Source organism: Sabethes cyaneus, chromosome 1 (genome assembly GCF_943734655.1).
Source record: "Sabethes cyaneus chromosome 1, idSabCyanKW18_F2, whole genome shotgun sequence".
Classification (NCBI taxonomy): domain Eukaryota; kingdom Metazoa; phylum Arthropoda; class Insecta; order Diptera; family Culicidae; genus Sabethes; species Sabethes cyaneus.
Window position 1 is genome coordinate 41,110,946 of NC_071353.1, and position 19,938 is coordinate 41,130,883.

Here is a 19,938-nt window from a genome sequence, read left to right on the forward strand (position 1 = left end):
GAAATATAAAACTAGTTTACCACCTCGAACTCGTAGAAATTAAAATATGAGGTGTACCTAATTAAAAGTACGGCGGCTATTTTTATCGATAAATATACTAACGCTGCAAAAATAGATGCATTCCTAGTTCCAGTCTTAAATCAAATTTTAAATGAAACTTTAATTTCATTTTGAAATCCAATTTCAAGTCGGATTTCTTGGGCGATGTAAAAATTAAATTAAATTTCAAATCCTATTTCAAGTCCAATTCGAAGTTCCTTTTTAAGTCCGATTTAACTCCAATTTCTGGCGAAGTTGTAAGTAAAATTTCTAGTATAATTTTACATCCAATTCAGGTTAGTTTCAAGTAAAATTTCAAGTTCAATTTCATGTCTCATTAAGTCCTATTTCATGTGTAATTTCAAGTCCTATTTATATATTCTAGTCTGAATTAGTCCAAACTTAAGTTTAACTTCGCGTCCAATTTTAAGTGTAATTTGAAGTCCAAATTCAAGTTCCACTTTTAGTTTAATTTTAAGGACAATTTAAAGTCTTACTTCCAGTTCAATTTAAAGTAAATATTTAAGTTGAAATTGATTCAAACTGTCCAATATCATTTGATCATCAATATCAATTTAAAGTTCAATTTTTAGCATAATGCCATGCTTAATTCTAAGTTAAATTTCAGTTTCTATTTCAAGTTCAATTTTAAGTAAAATTTCAAGTGCAATTCCAGCTCCGATTTTAAAATAATCTTCAAATGCGATCATTTAGACAACTCGCAAGTTGCTGAGAACTACGCGCACTTGCTGAGTGAAGTCATTCTTGTACGAGTCGTCGACCGATACAGTCGAATATAAGAGTATCTCCAAGTGTTATCTAGTGTGTGACAATAGTCACTGCAGCACTAATTGTGCTGTAACAATAGCTTTTGTTTGGAATCTTTTGGTCACAAAAGATTAAAATGGAATCTCGAGTACGGAAAAATACGGTGAAACTTGTGTACCCGGCTGGAAGTAAGACCCCCGCTCACCTGGAAGTATTGAAGTTTACTCTCAACGTGTTAAAAATTTCCCCGGTAAACCTGCACTCAGTCTACAAAGACGAAAACGAAAACCAGTTCTACCTCAAATTCACTGAGGAGTCGAAATTCGCCGATTTTATCAAAAATCTAGACGAAACTTACAATTTTCGCTATGATGACGGCACTGTTACGAAGGTGAGTCTAGAAATAGCAAGCCGGATCTTCAGATACGTAAGAATCTTCAGTCTTCCTCCTGAGATTGAGGACAAAGAAATCGCACACGTGCTAGGACAATTTGGCACCATCCGCCAACAAGTAAGAGAACGGTTTGCAGCAGAACATGGTGTCGCCATATTCACTGGAGTACGCGGCGTTCACATGGAGGTCGCAAAGGAAATTCCGCCACATTTATACATCAGCCACTTCCGTGCCAGAATCTTCTACGATGGTCTCAAGAACAAATGTTTCCGGTGCAAGGCTGAAGGTCATATCAAAGCTGACTGCCCTCGTTCACTCTTAAGCGCTTCAAATAGCGGTTTCCCATCTTATGCCGGGGTTACTGCCCAAGGTAGGCCTATAGAAAATCCAGCGTTAACATTCACATCCAGCACGCATGCAGATAGTGCTCTTGCCGCATCACTGCCATCATCCAGTTTGCCAGAGTCAGAGTCTGCCGATACATCCACTACCGCGCAGCAATCCGTTGTTGTACAGGGAAACAATGAACATTTCGCTCCAGCCCAAAGCGAACCGTCGACTCAGCAGAAAAAGGTACAAAGCAACGAAAAAGAAACAATGGAGTTCGATGAAACGAAGATGGCACAAAAACGTATAGCGGTGAGTACATCGTCAGACGAAAATGAGGTGGTCAATGAAGAAAGCTTCATTACACCGAAAGGTAGGCGAGTGACGAAGAAAAATAGAAGTGAATTTACTTTACCAACAGATGCTATAGAGCATAGATCAAGGTCACGAAATAGGAACGTACAGAAACAAAAGAAATAGGTTCATTGTAGTAAAAAAAAACAAAAATGGATTTTGTCAGAAAAATTGCCACTATTAATATCAATGCTATCAGTTCGACTTTGAAAAAATCCCTCCTTAAAGATTTCACTTGGGATAATGATATCGACGCTGTTTTCATGCAAGAAGTATGTTTTGAGAATTTCAATTTCATTCCATCTCATTTTTCTTTAGTAAATATCAGTAGTGATAACAAAGGGACAGCAGTCATATTACGTCAAAATATTGAACCTAGTCATATTATACTGAACCCTAATGGCAGAATACTATCGATAGTCTTTGATAATATTAATTTTATAAACATATACGCACACTCTGGTAGCCATTATCGTAAGCAACGTGACCAATTATTCTCTGAAAACATAATTCCACACTTATCTAACCGATACCCAAATGTGATATTAGGCGATTTCAATTGTATAGTAGAAGAAGATGATTCAAACTCAAAAACGAAAAACGTATGTGGTGGGTTAAAAAGCTTGATAACGTCGTTAAAGTTGAAGGATGTGGAAAGGTCAATGAACTCTTCGGTCAAGTTTACTTTCTGCAGAGCTGGTAGTATGTCTAGACTGGATAGAATTTATTGTTCGAATGAAATCCTGAACAATATTCGTTTAGTTGAAGTAGTCCCTACAGCGTTTTCTGATCATCACGCGGTGTTGATGAAATATAAGGTTGTCGATTTCAGTAATATTACATATTTGGGTCGAGGCTATTGGAGAATCAACCCTTTGTTAATGAGAGAGGCTGTAGTTGCCGAAAAGTTTAGTCAATTATATAATTCTTTGAAAAGACATGTTGGATATGAAAGCAATTTGAATATTTGGTGGAATTCATATTTGAAGCCTAAAGCTAAATCGTTTTTCAAATCTGAAAACTTTCTTTTGAATGAAGAAATCCGTTCTCAAAAATCATTTTTGTACGCTTGCCTGAAGCAAATCTCAACTGCGATTTCTAACGGAGATGATGTTTCAATGGAACTCTCGTTCGTGAAAAATAAGTTAATGAAAATAGAGAGTAAACGACTTCAAAATCTTGCCCTAAAGTGTCAAGTCGATACCTTAGCGGAAGAAGAAAAATTGGGTTTTTTTCAAATTTCAACTAAATTAAATCGTGGTACTGCGAGTGGAATACTCAAATTGAGAATTGACAATTCGATCACATCCGATCATACAATTTTAAAACCTTTTCTAATCAACCATTTTAAGAAGATTTTCGAAAAACAAGATCTCGATTTCACAGATATCGAAGGAGTGTTGAGTCATATCGATAAACACTTAGATCTTATAGATTGTAATGCTCTCATGAATCCTATTTGCCGCGAAGAACTAGACTCCGCTCTTAGACAAGTCTCAAAAAAGAAAAGTCCTGGGCCTGATGGTCTGATTTATGAATTCTACTCTTTCTACAGCGAGTCATTGAAAAATGATTTGCTGAGATTGTTTAACACATATTTGATCAACGGAGAAATTCCCCCAACGTCATTTACGGAAGGTATAATCACACTAGTGCCGAAACAAGGAGATTCCTACGATATATCAAATAAGCGTCCTATATCTATGCTCAACTGTGACTATAAACTGTTCACTAAAATACTGATGAACCGACTACAGCCGTTACTAAAAAAAATAATTGGGCCTGGTCAATCAGCTTGCGATCCGGAAAAGTCATGCATTTATAATCTGAAAACTCTAAGAAATGTGGTGATTAGATGTCAACAAACAAAACGGTTTAAAGGTTTGTTAGTCTCACTCGACCTGGACAAAGCTTTCGATCGCGTCAATCATGACTTTCTGTGGACTGTGCTAGAACGTTTCAACTTTCCTGTAGGTTTTATCACTTGCCTGAAAAATCTATATTCAACTGCAACATCCAAAATATTATTTAATGGTTTTCTGACAGATCCAATCAAAATCACATCATCCGTACGCCAAGGTTGTCCGCTAAGCATGGCCCTTTTTGTTATCTATATCGAACCGTTGATTCGCATGATATACAACAATATTAATGGATGTTTCATTGACAATAATTTCATAAAAGTTGTTGCCTATGCAGACGACATTAGTATTTTTATACATAACAATCGAGAATTCGACACGGTCCTACAATTAATCAACTACTTTAGTATATACTCTAAAGTAAAATTGAATATCTCTAAATCTCAATTTATGAGATTTAACAACTGTTCTTCTGGACCGCACTTGTTAAAGGAAGTAGAAGTATTAAAAATTTTGGGAGTTCACTTCACGACAAATTTCAAATCTATCGTAAATAACAACTACGACCGTTTATTGAATAATCTCAATTACACAATCACAGTTCACCTGAAGCGAAACCTAAATTTATTTCAAAAGGTTACAATTTTGAATGTTTATATCCTCTCTAAAGTTTGGTACCTAGCTCAGATTTTTCCTATGGAAAATAAGCATATCTCATTGATCCGTAGTTTATGCAGAAGATTCCTGTTCAACAGCTGTATTTATAAAGTTAACTTACCGCAATTGTACTTAGATGTAGACAAGGGTGGTCTAGCCTTAGTTGACCCCGAGAGCAAAGCAAAGGCATTGTTCATAAAAAATCTAGTATTTTCACAAGGTGATCAACCAGTCGATAACTTTATGTTAGCACAGCTCGATAATAAGTCGTTTACTCGAAACACGCGTGAATGGATACGATTAGCAAACGAAAAACAACAATTTGACAAATGTAATACTGTAGCCTTGATTTACAGAAGTTTGATCAGTGATATGAATATAAGGCCAAAAATTGAAACTGACCTTCCGGAAATCTCGTGGGTGCCAATCTGGCATAATATGAGTTCCAATTTCTTAACCACAAACGGAAAACAAGCAATATTCTCTGTAGTAAATGATATTATCCCGTCTAGAGATAAAATGTTCAGGCATGCAATCAATGGTATAGATTCGAATAAATGTATTTCTTGTGATAAACTAGATTCCTCGAAGCATCGTATAAAAAAATGTAATATCTCGCGCGAGGTTTGGAAATGGACAACCGATATAATACAAGGGAAATTGAGTTTAAAAGTAGTAGACCCCGAAGAATTGTTAACCATCGAAATTGATGTAAAAAACGCTAGGGAAAAAGCAGGCTTATGGCTATGTGCAGAGGCGATGGCATACAACCTCCTTCATTATGACTCAGGTTCTTTATATCATTTTCAAAACAGAATAAGAGAAGTCAGGTGGAATAGTAGGCTGATTTTCAAACAACACTTTAAACACTTTTTGAATATAGTTTAAAAATACTTCGCAATCGGAACATTTTATGTAAATGTATAGACTAGTAAATGTAAATATAAATATAAAAACTAGATTGTAACATACGAATTGTAACATTTTTGTATATTTGAAAATATAGTATTAAAAAAAAAAAAAAAAAAAAAAAAAAAAAGCTTTGCTTTCCTCAATGGAGCTAGCTGTCTTGCCACTCGAAAATGGATGTGGTTGGATACGCTAGGCCGTCAATGAGGCCGCAACCGCGTTGTTAAGTGAAGAAACCCTGCATGGAGTGACTTTTGACGGAGATGAACTGGAACGGGTTGATGAATTCATAAATTAGGGACTCTGGCAACCGTCGTCAATAATACGAGTAAGCAGATTCAACGACATATTCTAGCTATGTCAGGTCTACTTTTGCCTTCGTAAGTGATTTCGATCAAGGAGCATAAACCGTACGCAAAATATAAGTGCATTTGCCAAATTTGAACGCAAGGTGTTGGAATTTTGCAGGCCCCCTCCAGAAATTTTCCCCATTGTAATTGAAAAACCGGAAAAACATTCAGTGTATATATTCCCACCGCGTTGATGTTTTCCTTTTTTGCTAGGTATCGCAAACGCGTAGTTGTTGTCATCGTTAGTAGCCGTCAGTAACCTGATAGCCACCCCGGCTCATGCTGTTATAAACAGTCGTCTCCATTCAACTCGATCTTGGGCCACTCGTCGCCAATTTTCCAGTCTCAGAAGTCTCAAATCACTTTCGACTTGGTCGTGCCATCTTCGCACGTTAAACCTCCCTGTTCCTGGTGCTGATGTAGCTGTTGAAAAGAGCTGTTTCCGTCACACTGCCGTCCGGTATCTTTACGAAATGTCCGGCCCACGATAGCCTACTGACTTTCGCCAGATGACAATGAGAATCTCTCCAAACAGTTTCTGTAGCTCGTGATTCATTCGTCTCTGCCACTCTCCGCTTTCAGTTTGTTCTCCGTCAAATATTGTCCGGTGTGCCTCCCGCTTCCGGCAAGCGACGCTGTGAACAGTTACCGTCCGTGTGAGGCACGTGTTTGATTTATCGAGCCTCTTTCTTTCATGTATTTGGGCTTCGACGCACTTATGTTTAACCCAATCCTCCTAGACTTCGCTTTCGTCGGACCACCCCCTCAAGAGCGAAGTTGAATAGTATGTAAAAAGGATTCGAAAGTGTTCCCGAGTTACACACGAAATACATCTCTCGATACAATGTAGCTCTGATCATTTGCCCCAGTTTATCCGGAAAACCGTGCTCTTGCATTATCTGTCATAGCTAGCCTCGATCGAGTGCATCATATCTGCTTTGAAATTAATAAAGATGTGGTGCATGGGCACGTTGTACTCCCGATATTTCTGCAAGATCTGTCGGATGATAAACATCTGGTCCGTAATTGCGCGGGCTCTCATGAAGCCCGTCTGGTATTTCCCTACAAAACCCTGTGCTATCGCTGACAGCCGGCGTAACTGGATCATAATGAAATTTTTTTTCGGAAGGCACCCCCTGGGCCCCCTCCAGGGAAATTACCTAGCTACGCCAATGTGTACACGGCTGGAATGTTGTACGAATGCACCATTGGCACCAGAATGAAACTGACTTGGGAGTTCTTGATATAGTACAATCCACCCCGGGTCGCTACAACGTAGCATTTTTTTTCTTGTCTCTCTTGCTGATAGCGTCATCACTGGTCTGCAACATGCATTCTACCAAATTTCAGCAGTGTTTGACTTTCATCTGTCTCAGCAAGTGTTACGCTCTACAGTTATTTCAATGTTTCGATGTTTACTGTATTAGGTGTTAAGGGCCATTAAGAGCATTGTTACCTGTTGGTGTTACCACTTGTAGAGCAAAGTGTTTAATTTAGTTATCTGTATGATTGTAGAGGTACATTCTCACGGTCATCATTATTGTCCAGTTTTGTATGGCTTGTACCTTTTGTAGCGTAAACAGAGGTGGAAGGGGGTTAAATTAATTGGTTTGTCGAATCTAAATCTTCATCCGCATGTTTGGGCAGAAAATGTTCTGATTTTTTAGTTCGACCGATATGGTCACCTCGCTTTTATTCATAGGTTCCATTTCTAGCATTTTTGTCTGTAAGGTTGCTGAGTGCTCGATTTCTGGCCGGCCCGGCCGGTTTTTCACTTGCAAAGCTGGTGACCGGTCAATCTGGCAAAAAGTCGGTTTACCGACTTAAGAAAACGGATTTGCTGAAAAAACGGATGAAAATTAAGCTAAATAATAAACAAAAGTATGGTTTTCGTTGTGGTTGCGTACACCCTGTCAGTGTATCGATACCGATATCGATACTACTGGTATCGATACTTGCCGCCCGATATTTCAGCCGGATCGATACTTTAAAAAAATTTGTATCGATATTCGAATATCGATGCTTCTCGCAGTATCGCCCAATGCTAGTACATTGTACTGTCGAAATTTCTGAAGAATAAAGTTCCTATAAAGCCCATCTGGTTTTATCTCATACCAATTTCTGCTGGAGATAGGTAACGAAACCAGATCTGGGAGAGTGCCTTGTAAACAGTGTTGCCGCGGTAATTACAGTATTCCAGCTGGTTTCCCTTCTGTAAATTAGACAAGCGACGCTTTCCGTTCATCTCTCCGGCAGCTTCTCCTCCTCCCAAAACCTTAAAATTATCTAATTAAGGGCCATTACTAGTAGTTAGATTGTAGTTAGTAGTTAGTTTGTAGACTTCTTCCAGGAGTCGCTCCTCCCTGGCGGTTCTATTAATCTTCACCTGACCGATTTTATCGCCGGATCTTCTCGTGATCGAAAGGCAGAAAAAGCTCATCGAAGAAATGCTTCCAATGCTTGTCGGTGACCAGCTTTCCCGTATCATTTCTACACATGTCTGGTTTCGGTGTGTAGCCTTTGCAAGGTTTGTTCACCTTCATCGAACTTGCGCGCCATTAGTCCGGAATTGTCTGGAATTTGATTTAGGTTTTCACAACCTCTGTTGTCGTTTTGGTGCTTTTGCCTCCTCAGGATCGTGCTCAACTGATTCCGCGCACGTCAATGCTTGACAAAATTCTCCTTCGTGGCAATGCATAGATAATTTTTCCAAGTTCTTTTTTCTCTCCGTCGCGGAATGCCATTACGCTTTAGACCAGTCATTAGTTGCATGCGGAGTTCTAGCGATTGCGGTCTCATTGACGCATCCTTCCTTGTCCATCTTTGCGGGTCGCAGCACTGACCTCCACAGTAAATAGGCGTCCTTAGTTCTCGGCAGCTTGTGAGTTGTCAAGTAGTTGAACGTCTAGTCAAGGAGAACAACTCTGTAACGAACAGTTTTAAGTGCACATGTACTACTACTTAGTGTTGACCCTAGTTAATGCATCCGCGGCGTAGCGAGTGTATGTTGGTGACATTTGGGAAAAAACTGGACGTCGATGAGAACGTGGTCAGTTTGGTGGGTTGTTTGTTAGTCAGGCAAACTCCAACTGACCTTGTGCAGATATCTTTGTAGTGAAAGAAACTGCAACTGGTTACCAGGCATCGGGAAGCTGCGACATTGATCCATTGCTGACCTTTACCTTTCGTGTCGGTGTGCAGCTTATGAGCTGCCACCACTGACTGGTCTGTACAGCGCTTCTCTACTAACCTGGGCGATCATATCTCCGATGAGGATTTTTATGTTCTGAGGTGAACAGCTGTCGTATTGTAACATCCTCTTGATGATCGTCTTTCCGCCCATCTTGCGATTTAGCATTCTGCCCAACGCTACAAGGCCCGTCCCCAGTTTCTTGGAGGCTACAGGCCGCCACGTATCTTTCACACCTTCACGGTTTTGCGACAGATCTCCAGCAGTGCCACAATGCCGAGTTTTTCAAATTCTAGCCGCTCGACCAGCGTCCACCAAATTTGACGATCTGCAATTCCTGGTAGGCATCAAGCTTTCATCCCATTTCTTTTACGTAACCTGCCTCCATGTCGAATGTTCCGCGTAGCGTTTTTTTGATTGCTCGTAGTACTTTGGATTAGATAGGAGAACTTACTAAGGCCACGCTACTGAATTTTGTGATGGGGCTACCACCTTGGCTTTAGTACCGAGTCAACACGTTCTGTAATTCAGGTACCCGTTTCGGGTCAGATGCTGTGGTGAGCCGTCCCTATACTGGAGGGCAGATGCAGACTGCTTGATGCTTGATCATCGTCCAGAGCCATCCTCGATATGACAACCGGCCTTAATTGGTTTGCCCCGTGGTTGGATACTCGATCTCCCCAAAGTTTGCTCGTATAACGGCTGGTACCATGAGGAGGTAAGGATAGAGGTATGGATAGAAACTGAGAACTATGTCTTATGTCTTGGATTTGGTCGTCATATTGGATTTTATCAAAAAATCGTCGGTTAGGCCATGAGCCTCCCTATCAATTTTCATTTTAAGACCACCATTGGAAAGCTGAGATAAAATGCTACAAGAAGCATTCATAAAATTAAGTGTGCATCGACATTAACTAAATGAAACAACCAATTATCTGTAGCAAAATTTACAATTTTCGTGTAATTATTGTGACATTTCCAAAATTTGCTACGAAATAAACAACAAACGACAGGGGTTTGTAAAAAGGAAAGGTAGGACTTTCAAATGAAGTGAAAAAAATCGGCGGCCATCTTGTGTTTGGCCGGTGATAAAAAATCACCGTTTTTGTCGTGATCCTCCCTACCGAATTTAATTTTGAAACCACCATTGAGAATTATATAAACTGAAATGGTTTGCTCCGTGACCTTGAGAGCATAAATTCGGTAGTGCTCCGACAGAAGAAGAAAGATGAAATAAAATTGACGTTCACTTGGAGGCAGAGCAAAGATTATTTTCAGAGCACGGTATAAGCCTAATTTTAACATATTTTAACTGTACTTACACTTGTCCACTCGGCAATATTACGCTCGATATGTCCAGGCAGCGAACCGAATTTATCAGGGAAGAGATCCGCCAGCAAAAGTACATCCTGCCAACCTTTGTCACTGATCCATCGTGCCGGACAGGCTCGTTCGGATTTCTCCAAAGAAATGTTTCCCTTGATGAAGAAATCCACTTCCGCTTGCGTAAGGAGACCACGGCTTTGTTCCAACTTTACCGTCAGCTGAAAGCTGAACAGTAGTTTGTGCCTTTCGAAGAACCCGATGCAGCCGTACTCGTAAACGTTACGCGTGAGAGTTACTATGATATTGTCCAGCCGTCTTGAGAGGATATTATCCGGAACGGCTTTACGTAAGGAATAGACGAACACTTCCAGGTATGAATTCAACGAATACTGGTACATTGGGTTCACGATTGACATTTCCGAGAGTACAAAATATAGAATCGCTCCACGTTGGGCGGCCAACCGGTATCCATTACGAAGTTGTTCAATATCAGCAGAAGTCTCCTCTGCGAGTTTTATTTTTTGCGACACTTCGCTTGCTTTTTCTTTGGTGTTTTCCAGCGTATTGACCAGTTCTACGTTATCAAGCATATTACCTGTCGATGTAGCCAGCTCCCGTAGCAGAGAATCTTCTAAGTTCTTCAGCAGCACCTTATTGGCACTGGTTTCAGCGATCAGACATTCGCGACGTTCTTCCAGATCCGGACGTTCAGCTCGGACCACTACACTTAGAAGTTGGTCTTCCAATCCGCTCATCGTTACCATATAGTTGATGATCAGAGCTTTGGCGTACACGGCTGGATCGAAGTTCGGATTTGTTAGCTTTGTAGTTAAATACATGCGGAAGTTGGAGTCCACATCTACTTCTTTGTCTCCTAGTAGTACAAATTGACGACCCCCTTGACCTGTTAAATAAAAAAATATCGGTAAATTATTTAGTAGTCATTAAATGAAAAGAGTATACTTTTAATATTCTTTTCCAAAATGTTATCGATTACTGGGTCTATGTAGTCGTCCACATCCTGAAACAGGACGGGGGTGCCATATTTAATAGCCATTTCCAAATGCCTAAGAAAATCCTTATCGTTGAAATTCAATATTTTCAGATTATTCGCTGCTTCGCGCTTTTTGATCCACATCAGGGCCTGTTGCTGTGGATCGATGCACAACGGGAACCGGGAAGCACGGATCGTCAGTATGCCATTCTGGACGGATAATTCATCCGGAGGAAGCCCCTCGGAAGCCCAGGTTGCCATTTCCAAATCACTGCTCAGACTAGAATAAATACGGAACGGCTCAACGTACGGAATTTGTTTTTCTTGCACATCCGGAAGCCAATCGTCAAACACTATCGAGTTACGAAACTCCCACGAAAAAGGTCCTGTGTAGGCAAGAAAGGAAGCTGATAGAAGACAGGTCCCATCCACTTTGGTTTTGTCTTGTTGCAAATTTTTCAGATCGATTCTCCATCTGTCTCTTTCGGAGCTTAATCCGGAAATCAGCTTGTCAGCCGCGAGTAACCTTCGCTCCGCTTGCTCCATCATCTCCTGAAGCATTTGTTTTTCTTTGATTGCTGTCGCATACTGATTGTTGAGTTCGCTCAACTCGCTCTCAAGCTTGTTGATTTCTTTAGTTAACTTGTTTAACAGCCGAATTTGTCCGTCCAATTCGGCTTCCAGGAACGCTACTCGATCCTTCTTCGGCTTCACCTCACGGTAAACATCGCAATAACCGAGCACAGCCCGCACAAATTTTAGCAGCCCAAAGCCGGCCTTCGAAATGGTTTTCATGTCGTCCAGTTTTTGTGATTTCTAAATTAAAAAATAAAATTTAGTAAAATTTAATTTAATACGACTAATTTAAACACACCTTCATGTGGGCTCTCACATTGGCCACCTGTTTTTGGGTGATTTGATCACAGTCCAACTCTTGCAAACTGCGAAGGAAGTTTGCTTCAGACATCATTCCCTTAGCGGTTTTCCAGGAAATTTCCTTAAAGCCTTTGATGATGGCAACACATTCGCACACCACCTGCACCGGTTCCGGAGGGGTAGCGAAGCTGCGAATCTCGGTGATGTCTGATTTGTCTAGATCAGAAAGTGCAAGTCGAGCTATCTCCAGTGCCGGCAGGGCAGCGGCAAGCGCCTCCTCGGCTTCCGCCTTCTCAACCGTTATGATCTTCTTCTGTTGCTCCACTTCGACGGACTTTTCCGACGCTTCAGCTTTTTTCGAATTGGCTTTCTCGGTGGCTGTAGATTAAATAAAAGAGGAAACCAAGAAGAAACGGCAATCAATTTTATATAGGTCTTCATCAAATCGAGTTCGATGTGGTAAAACAATACTCTATAAAATTGGTCTTGTGATTGAAAATAAGACAGCAAAAAACAGGGACGAAGTGAACGGTCAGTCGTATGCTTTGCACGCCAATGAGCACACACGTGTATCCGCATTGCTACACGAGGCTCACGGAGCACGCCAACGAAAACCGTCTGCTCCGTTTTATGGTTTAGGTACGTACACGTCTCGATTCCGACCAGCATTTGCTCGCATCTTAGGGCCGCTTCGACGACATTCTTTCGCTGTTCCTCCACGATGATACTCAACTGGTCGATCTGAAGGGAGGCTTCATTAATTTTCTCGATTCCATCCGATAATCGGGAGCACTGTTGCATGATGAAATTATCTTTCTCCTCTGGTGAAGCGTGACAAATTGAAAACGAAAGATGTATATCACGGCGATAGGTTAGCTTTCGAGTGTCTCTATTTTTTTGGTTTGGACCTGAACTGCCGCGGGATACGAAACCTTCAGTGCCATTTATGCGGACGCCGGAAAAAAAATCAACTAAAAAATTGGACTGTGCGACGAGAACGTATCACTTCCAATTAATTACTCTTACGGACCATGGTTGCGAATTTGTTGGTTACATAAATAATGTATTTTTTTCCTTTTCTAAGGATGAGATCAACCACTTAATGGAGATTAGAAATCAGAATGTGGTTCGTACTGGTGAAATTAATTATGAGCAGGTTTTTTGATGTTATTTCTATTCGAGCGTATCTGAAAGTTTGAAAAAGGACTAACCTTCAGTTAATGGAATTAGACTTGAAGTCGCTCAGTGAGTAATATTTAGCCTGCAATCAGGGAGTAATTTAAATCAGCATTATTGAAATCAGTAACTAGGATTGTTGCATAATCTACGAGTTTGATTTTTTATATGCTATAAAAAGATCTAAATCGAAACTCACAATAATGTGAAAAGTTAGTTGTCATAGAAAGAAGGTTCAAAGTTTTTATACGCAGGCTTCTGTTTGCTCATATTAGCAGTGAAGAGACAAAAAATCTACATCTCGCAAAGACTCAGTGCTTTTAGTTTTGTGTTCAACCTTTTGCCAAAAACATTCCATCCAAAAGAATCATCTCAAATTATCATTTTTTTTGAGTCCATACAAACGAAAAGAACCACCCTTACTAGCACGGTTGCTACAAAGTTGTTGTGGTAACCGAAATATGATCAATTTCAGTCTTAATTCGGTTGCTTCAACTAAATGGACCTAAAGTGTATTATTTTTCTGTTACTGAAATCTAAACGTAAAAACTGCTGGGAGTGAAATTATTGGCCAAAATCTGATTGGACGAGATTAAAATGCGATTTATCTGGAAACGTTTAACAACACACGACTAAGTCACACGTTGTAGGAAAAGTGAATGATGAAATGTTAACAAAGATTGCATCATCTAATTTAGCTGATAGCCTACAGTTGGTCTTCTTTCTGGTAGGTAGACCTAGCAGAGGCGCGTAGTACGAGGAGCACGCAGATGTAGACGGCATGTGGTGTACTTCCAAAACTCCTCCTCACCATGTGGTGCTGCCACCTTTCGTTGACGATAATACTAGCAGCTCAGAAAGCTTTTTGAGTCTTGTGGTTCCGAGCGGCTTACTTAGCATCTGTTCTGTATAACTCTGCTTCGTATCGAAGAACATAGGAGGGACGACTGATTCGATCCGATTTGACGAACTGGATGCATCTCTGATAGTCCTCCATGTTGCATGTCGGACCGTCCAAAGTCTCACCCATGTTAGAAAGCAGCCAGCTCAGCCAAACAATCTCTCCGCAGTGTGACGTACTCGAATTCCCTTGAGCTGAGCGTGACACAGTGCTGGAGCCTGCTATTCCAGGAAATTGCTCCTCCTGCATACAGAAAGACAAAACTGTTTGGGGAGCGACAAGTGTTGCCGTCATCGGCCCAATCGGCATTTGAGAATTCGAAAAGTCCTTGAGTATCATTCTCTACAGCAGCTTAGCCACTTTTGATGGCTTGAGATAACGGAGTATTCTCTTCGCAGCAAGCCAATCGTTCTCGCTACGAGCGCACACTTTCCGACGCGGGATAGGTGCACTTACGTTGATGTCTTTCTTACGAGTAGGGAAATCTGCTAGGAATCTGGGAAGATACTGTGCTATCAGATACCTGAGAAGACAAATCAGGTAGTGTGGGGTTGGCTATCCCCAAGTAGCACACTTTTGGTCTATTTAGTTGAAACACCCCCACCCCTAATACTCGAGTCTCCAGCCTCGAATCTCTTGGCACCACCTTATCGGGATTACTACAAGGAGGGGCTATTGTGCTTAACGCACCCTCTTGCATAACTACTGGACTATGGTAGTTAGCCTGTTTATTCGCCTATTTACTTCGATCGCACAGTGGTCCAAAAGTTCGTCATCGCTTACCATAATGAAAATAAAAAAATAACTTTTTTGTGTTAGGAAATATAGGCATAGTTTCTTCGGCAAAGTTGTAAATATTGTAAAAACAAGCAACTTTGCTGTAGAAATAAAATTTCTACAAGACACCCTAAGCGCCAAGTAAAAAGTCAGGGGTCTAAAATTTTCCGAAAAGAAACAACTACACAAAATTTGAACAAACCCGAGCATTTTTAATTGGGACTTTCGTGGAATTCTCCTATGGAAAAGAAAATCATTCCTTCATGTAAGAAGAAGAAATCATTTCTAATATATCCGCCAAAAAGTCGATATTACTTTCTTAGCGCAGAGAGCCACCTAGATTTCCAAAAGGTAGAGAAAATTTCCTATAAGATGCATTTAACGTGATCGTTTTCTGACGTTTCCCACCATATTTTCTTGATCGCTGAATATTGGTGTTGAGTTTCCCATACATTTTGTGTGGAAGAACCAAATATCATTCTTCGACATGTTCAACTTCAGACATTTGTCAAAAATTCATTTCAACTTCAAACTGGCTAGAATTTTCAGGTTAACCTCCCAAAGTATTCCAGTAAATGATAAAAATATAATAACTTGACTTTTGGCCAGCTTTGCGCCATAGTGCGACGGCATGATGAAGCTGTTTCTACCTTCCAGTTTCAAGCGCTTGAACCTCACGCTTTGTTGGCAACTTCTTCGGGGTGCACAGATTATATGTTTCATCGTCCACTTCGTCCTCACTTGTACTTCCGTACTGTTTTAAATAGCTTAAAACCATTTTGAAGACTCGCCAGCATAAGATAATTGACAACGTATGCACATTAGCCAAATTTTCCCCTGGATTGTCAACTCGCCTTGTGTATATAAATGAAAAAATGGCTACTGTGTTAAAAATGCTCCCCGGAGGGAATTTGGCCACAGGTATCGTTGTCCCAATTCAACGGCATGGCTCCAGCATCTATTGCGGGTAATATGCCCATTAAACAAGTTGCCATTACCGCGTAAAACCTCTTTGACACACAAAAGTAATAAAATTGCATTTTTCTCAATTTCATGTTCGTGGCATATTAGCCAATTTTTCATTTGAAGTCAGTACTATAAACTTGTATGGGTTCCGCTTGTTCCCAACCACCCAAATGAGAGTACGGCAAGCATACGTTTTATTTTGCGTTTCGCGTTCGCTAAAGGCTCGATACACGTCCGTTTTTTGTGTTAGTAGATAGACACATGGTTTCTTCGGCAAAGTTATGGAAAATATAAAGGTGAACAATTTTGCTCAAGAAATAACATTTCTATTCCTATCGAGTGCAGAGCTATAGATCATTTTCCTTGGAAATTCTTTAAAAATTAGTTTTTCATACTTAGCTTATGTTGGTTGCATTTTACAGGAATATATGGTTCTAGGTGATTATTGAAGGACTCAAAATACATGTTTTTGCGGAAGATTGCAAATCTCTAGGACCTTTCCTTACAAAGTTATCGCTTTTGGCTGACTTTTGGTGAAGTTAAGGAAAAATAAAGCTTAAATAAGCGAAAACTTTGTAAGGAAAGGTCCTAGAGACTTGCAACCTTTTGCAAAAACATGTTTTTTGAGTCTTTCAATAATCGCCGAGAACCATATACTCTTGTAAAATGCAACCAACATATGCTAAATATGAAAAACCTATATTTAAAGAATTTTCAAAGAAAATGCTCTACAACTCTGCACACGATAGAGATAGAAATGTCATTTCTTTAGCAAAATTGTTTATCTTTATATTTTCTATAACTTTTCCGAAGAAATCATGTGTCTATCTACAGAAAAAAAATGGACGTGTATCGAGCCTTTCGCTAACGCGAAACACATAAAACGTATGCTTGCCGTACTCTCATTTGGGTGGTTGGGAATAGGCGGAACCCGTACAAGTTTATAGTACTCGACTTAAGCTTTAAGATGAAGCGCTGATTTCATAAATCCGCTTGCCACATTTTACCCCATGGGCTCGCGAAGCTATGGAAATTTAAAGCTAGAATATGCCCTAACTCAACAAGTAAAGGTCTAAGAGATTTGCGGTCTTCTGCAAAAACGTGTATTTTGAGAGCTTCGATAATTGCCTACAACATTGTATTCTTGTAAAATTCAAATAACAAAAGCTAAGTATGAAAAACCAGGTTTTAAAGAAGTTTTAAAGAATATGGCCTGTAGTTCAGCACTCGATAAAGATAGAAATTTTATTTCTTCAGCAAAGTTGCTTGTTTTTACAATATTTACAACTTTGCCGAAGAAACTATGTCTATATTTCCTAACATAAAAAAGTCATTTTTTTATTTTCATTACGGTAAGCGATGACTAGCCTTTGACAGTTTTAGATTAAGAGGGATGTTCATACGAACAAAATTGCTGAAGACCGTAAATGATCAAATGAAAACAAGAGACACTAGGAAAAAAGTTCCGCTTTTCGCCCTTTTGGACTACTGTGGATCGGCTCTTCAGCGGTTTTGTACCTCAAGTACAATCTGGGTAGCAGCCGCATTGACCGATCCCCAGACGTCCGAGCTAATACACATCCTTTGCGTTAAATTATCCGGACTAGTGTCCTGTCCGCTCACTGCCATCATGTTGCTTCTCGAACCCACGAAACGAGAGCATATGAAGAAATCATGTTCTGCAGTTTCCTCTACATCCACGCATTCGGGACACGCCGGGGACTCCGCATGCCCATACTTGTGCAGATACTGTCTAAGCCCAGATACTTCCGGGATAAGTCGATGTGTCCACCGGCCTTTTGTGGAATCAGACCAAGCCCGCTGCCATGTGCTCGATGGTCATCTTGTGGTACTCCTCCTGCCTCTACTTCCAAGTTGGTTGAAGCACTCTACGTCGTCACTGATGATGATACCAATCCTACCCGCTAAGACACAGATTGCGTTATGTAAAACTGTGCGATGTGCGCTGGCCACTCTTAAGCACATGAGACAATAGGTACTTTCCAGCTTACCTAAGTAGCTTTTGGTTCCTAACGCCGATGACCATACCGACCCGTCATACCTAAGTATGGACTGGACCACATTGATTAATAGCCTGCCCTTGCTGCCATATACCGCAGAGCTATTAGATATCATACGAGACAATGCCGAAATAACTGTGGAAGCCTTCTTGCAGACATATTCGACGTGGCTCCCGGACTTGAGCTTGTCGTCGACCATGACTCCCAGGAGTTTTAAGGACCGCGTTGACGAAATAGTGCAGTCCCCGACCCTGATCTTTGTTTGCTGCACCGACTTGCGGTTATTAACCACGATAACCTCCGTTTTATGATGCGCTAGCTTCAGTTTCCTGGAGCGCATCCAATCTTCAACAATGCTTATAGAGTGGGCAGCCGTCAATTCCAGTTCTCGACTATTGTCCGGGAATGATGAGCTGGTATCGATCGACGAAGTCTACCCAGTATCCATTGCGCACTTGGTAGTCTTGACGTCTCGCAGCAATTTTATCACTGTATACAGTATTTTCCGTTAATTCGTTGGATCTCCAGACGTAGAAAGATGCTTGGCTTTCCTAAATCGGTAATGTCGAACTTCGCATTTAATGCTCTGGTGACAGCGACTACTACGTCGTTGACATAAACGAGTATAAAGATCCTCAGTTTACCGACAATCTTGATGTAGTTGATGATTCGTTCCGCTCTGCGTAAATTCCAAGCTCAGTAGGACGCTATGTAGACGCTGGTTCGACCTAGCTGAATGTTTAAGGCCATAAATGCTACGGTGAAACTTACACACCAGCAGTACTATACCCTTCTCGTTGAAACTAGGCAGCTGTTTAATATACAGCTTCTCGCTCTAGCACCGCAGTTCCGTTCTCTGATTCCTCGATTATTGGTTCATTGACGACGTCTTCGGCGGAGGCATGTAGTTGCAAAGCCAGTTGGGAAGTCACGCTCGTATCAAATTGATGCTCCTCGTTAGTACTACTAGTTAGTTCAAGGAACTTAACGTCCCCACGAATTTTAGTACGGTTCGTTTTGGGGTCCAAAAAGGGTCTATTGGCATACCCCACGAACACCTTTTCTTTGTCATCGGTTCCAGTTTCTGTCCTCTTTCGTCCGGTACGTGAGCTTCAGTTCTGAACACTGGCAGGAAGGAATAATTTGTATTCTTCGCCCCAGTATTGTTTACCAAGATCAGCTTTCTCCAAAAGACGTCGTTTCATCCCTTGCAAACTGCGATTTTTCCGTTCTGCTGTCCCGTTCTGTTGGGGACTGTGCGGGGTTGTCTGCTTCAGCCAAATTCCATTTGTCACCAAGAATCTCTTCACTATATTGCCGGAGTACTCTCCGCTCCCATCCGTGCGGATCACATTTGGCAATCGTCCAAGCTGGTTCGGCATCATCTTCGAATATTTGACGATCCTTTCAATAGCCTCCGATTTGTTCGCTAACAGATACAGAACGCAATATCGGCTATAATCATCCACCATCGTCATCAGGAAACGTTTTCCTCTCGACGTCGCCACTTCCAAAAGTCCACATAAGACGGTATCAACAAGGTTTCCGACAGCGCTAGATGTGGATTTTCTTGGAAACGGTGCACGAGACACTTTCCTTCATAGTACACTTCGCAATCAGCTTTCACGCCACATTCCTGCATAACCACCCAGTTTGTTTCGAGAGACGATGTTGGTCTAACAAGCCAGTCGTTGTATGTTCGAATCTCGGCATGTTCTAAGCAGCACCACCGCTAGATAGAGTCAGTATTTGTCCTGTACTCTAATAGTCAACCGTGAAGTCTGTCGATAAAGAAGGGTCAAGTCTTAGAAAGACGTTTAAGCCCAAGGCTTTGCTTTCCTGCATGTTTAGGCCAATTCCGAGGTCCTTTCGGACGATCTCCTCCACAGTTTGCTTGTCGCAATGGCCAAGACAACGTTGCCACACATGAATGCAATTCGCATAGCGGCCTGCGGTCGCCGTGAACGTCCTTTGAACAAAACCTTTCAGTCGATACAAGTTATCACTTCTTTCAGCATGAAGCAAAACTTTCCCATTCTTCTGAACTTCGC

At 41.0% G+C, this 19,938-nt stretch overlaps 1 protein-coding gene across 1 annotated transcript in view; it reads right to left on the reverse strand.

Moving 5' to 3' along the window:
• Positions 1–19,938, reverse strand: part of LOC128732933 (dynein axonemal heavy chain 10) — a 254,416-nt gene that overhangs the window by 35,054 nt on the left and 199,424 nt on the right. The window contains 4 exon segments of the mRNA XM_053826409.1: positions 10,173–11,080; positions 11,140–11,986; positions 12,045–12,424; positions 12,694–12,867. Coding sequence (XP_053682384.1) covers positions 10,173–11,080; positions 11,140–11,986; positions 12,045–12,424; positions 12,694–12,867 — 2,309 coding nt within the window.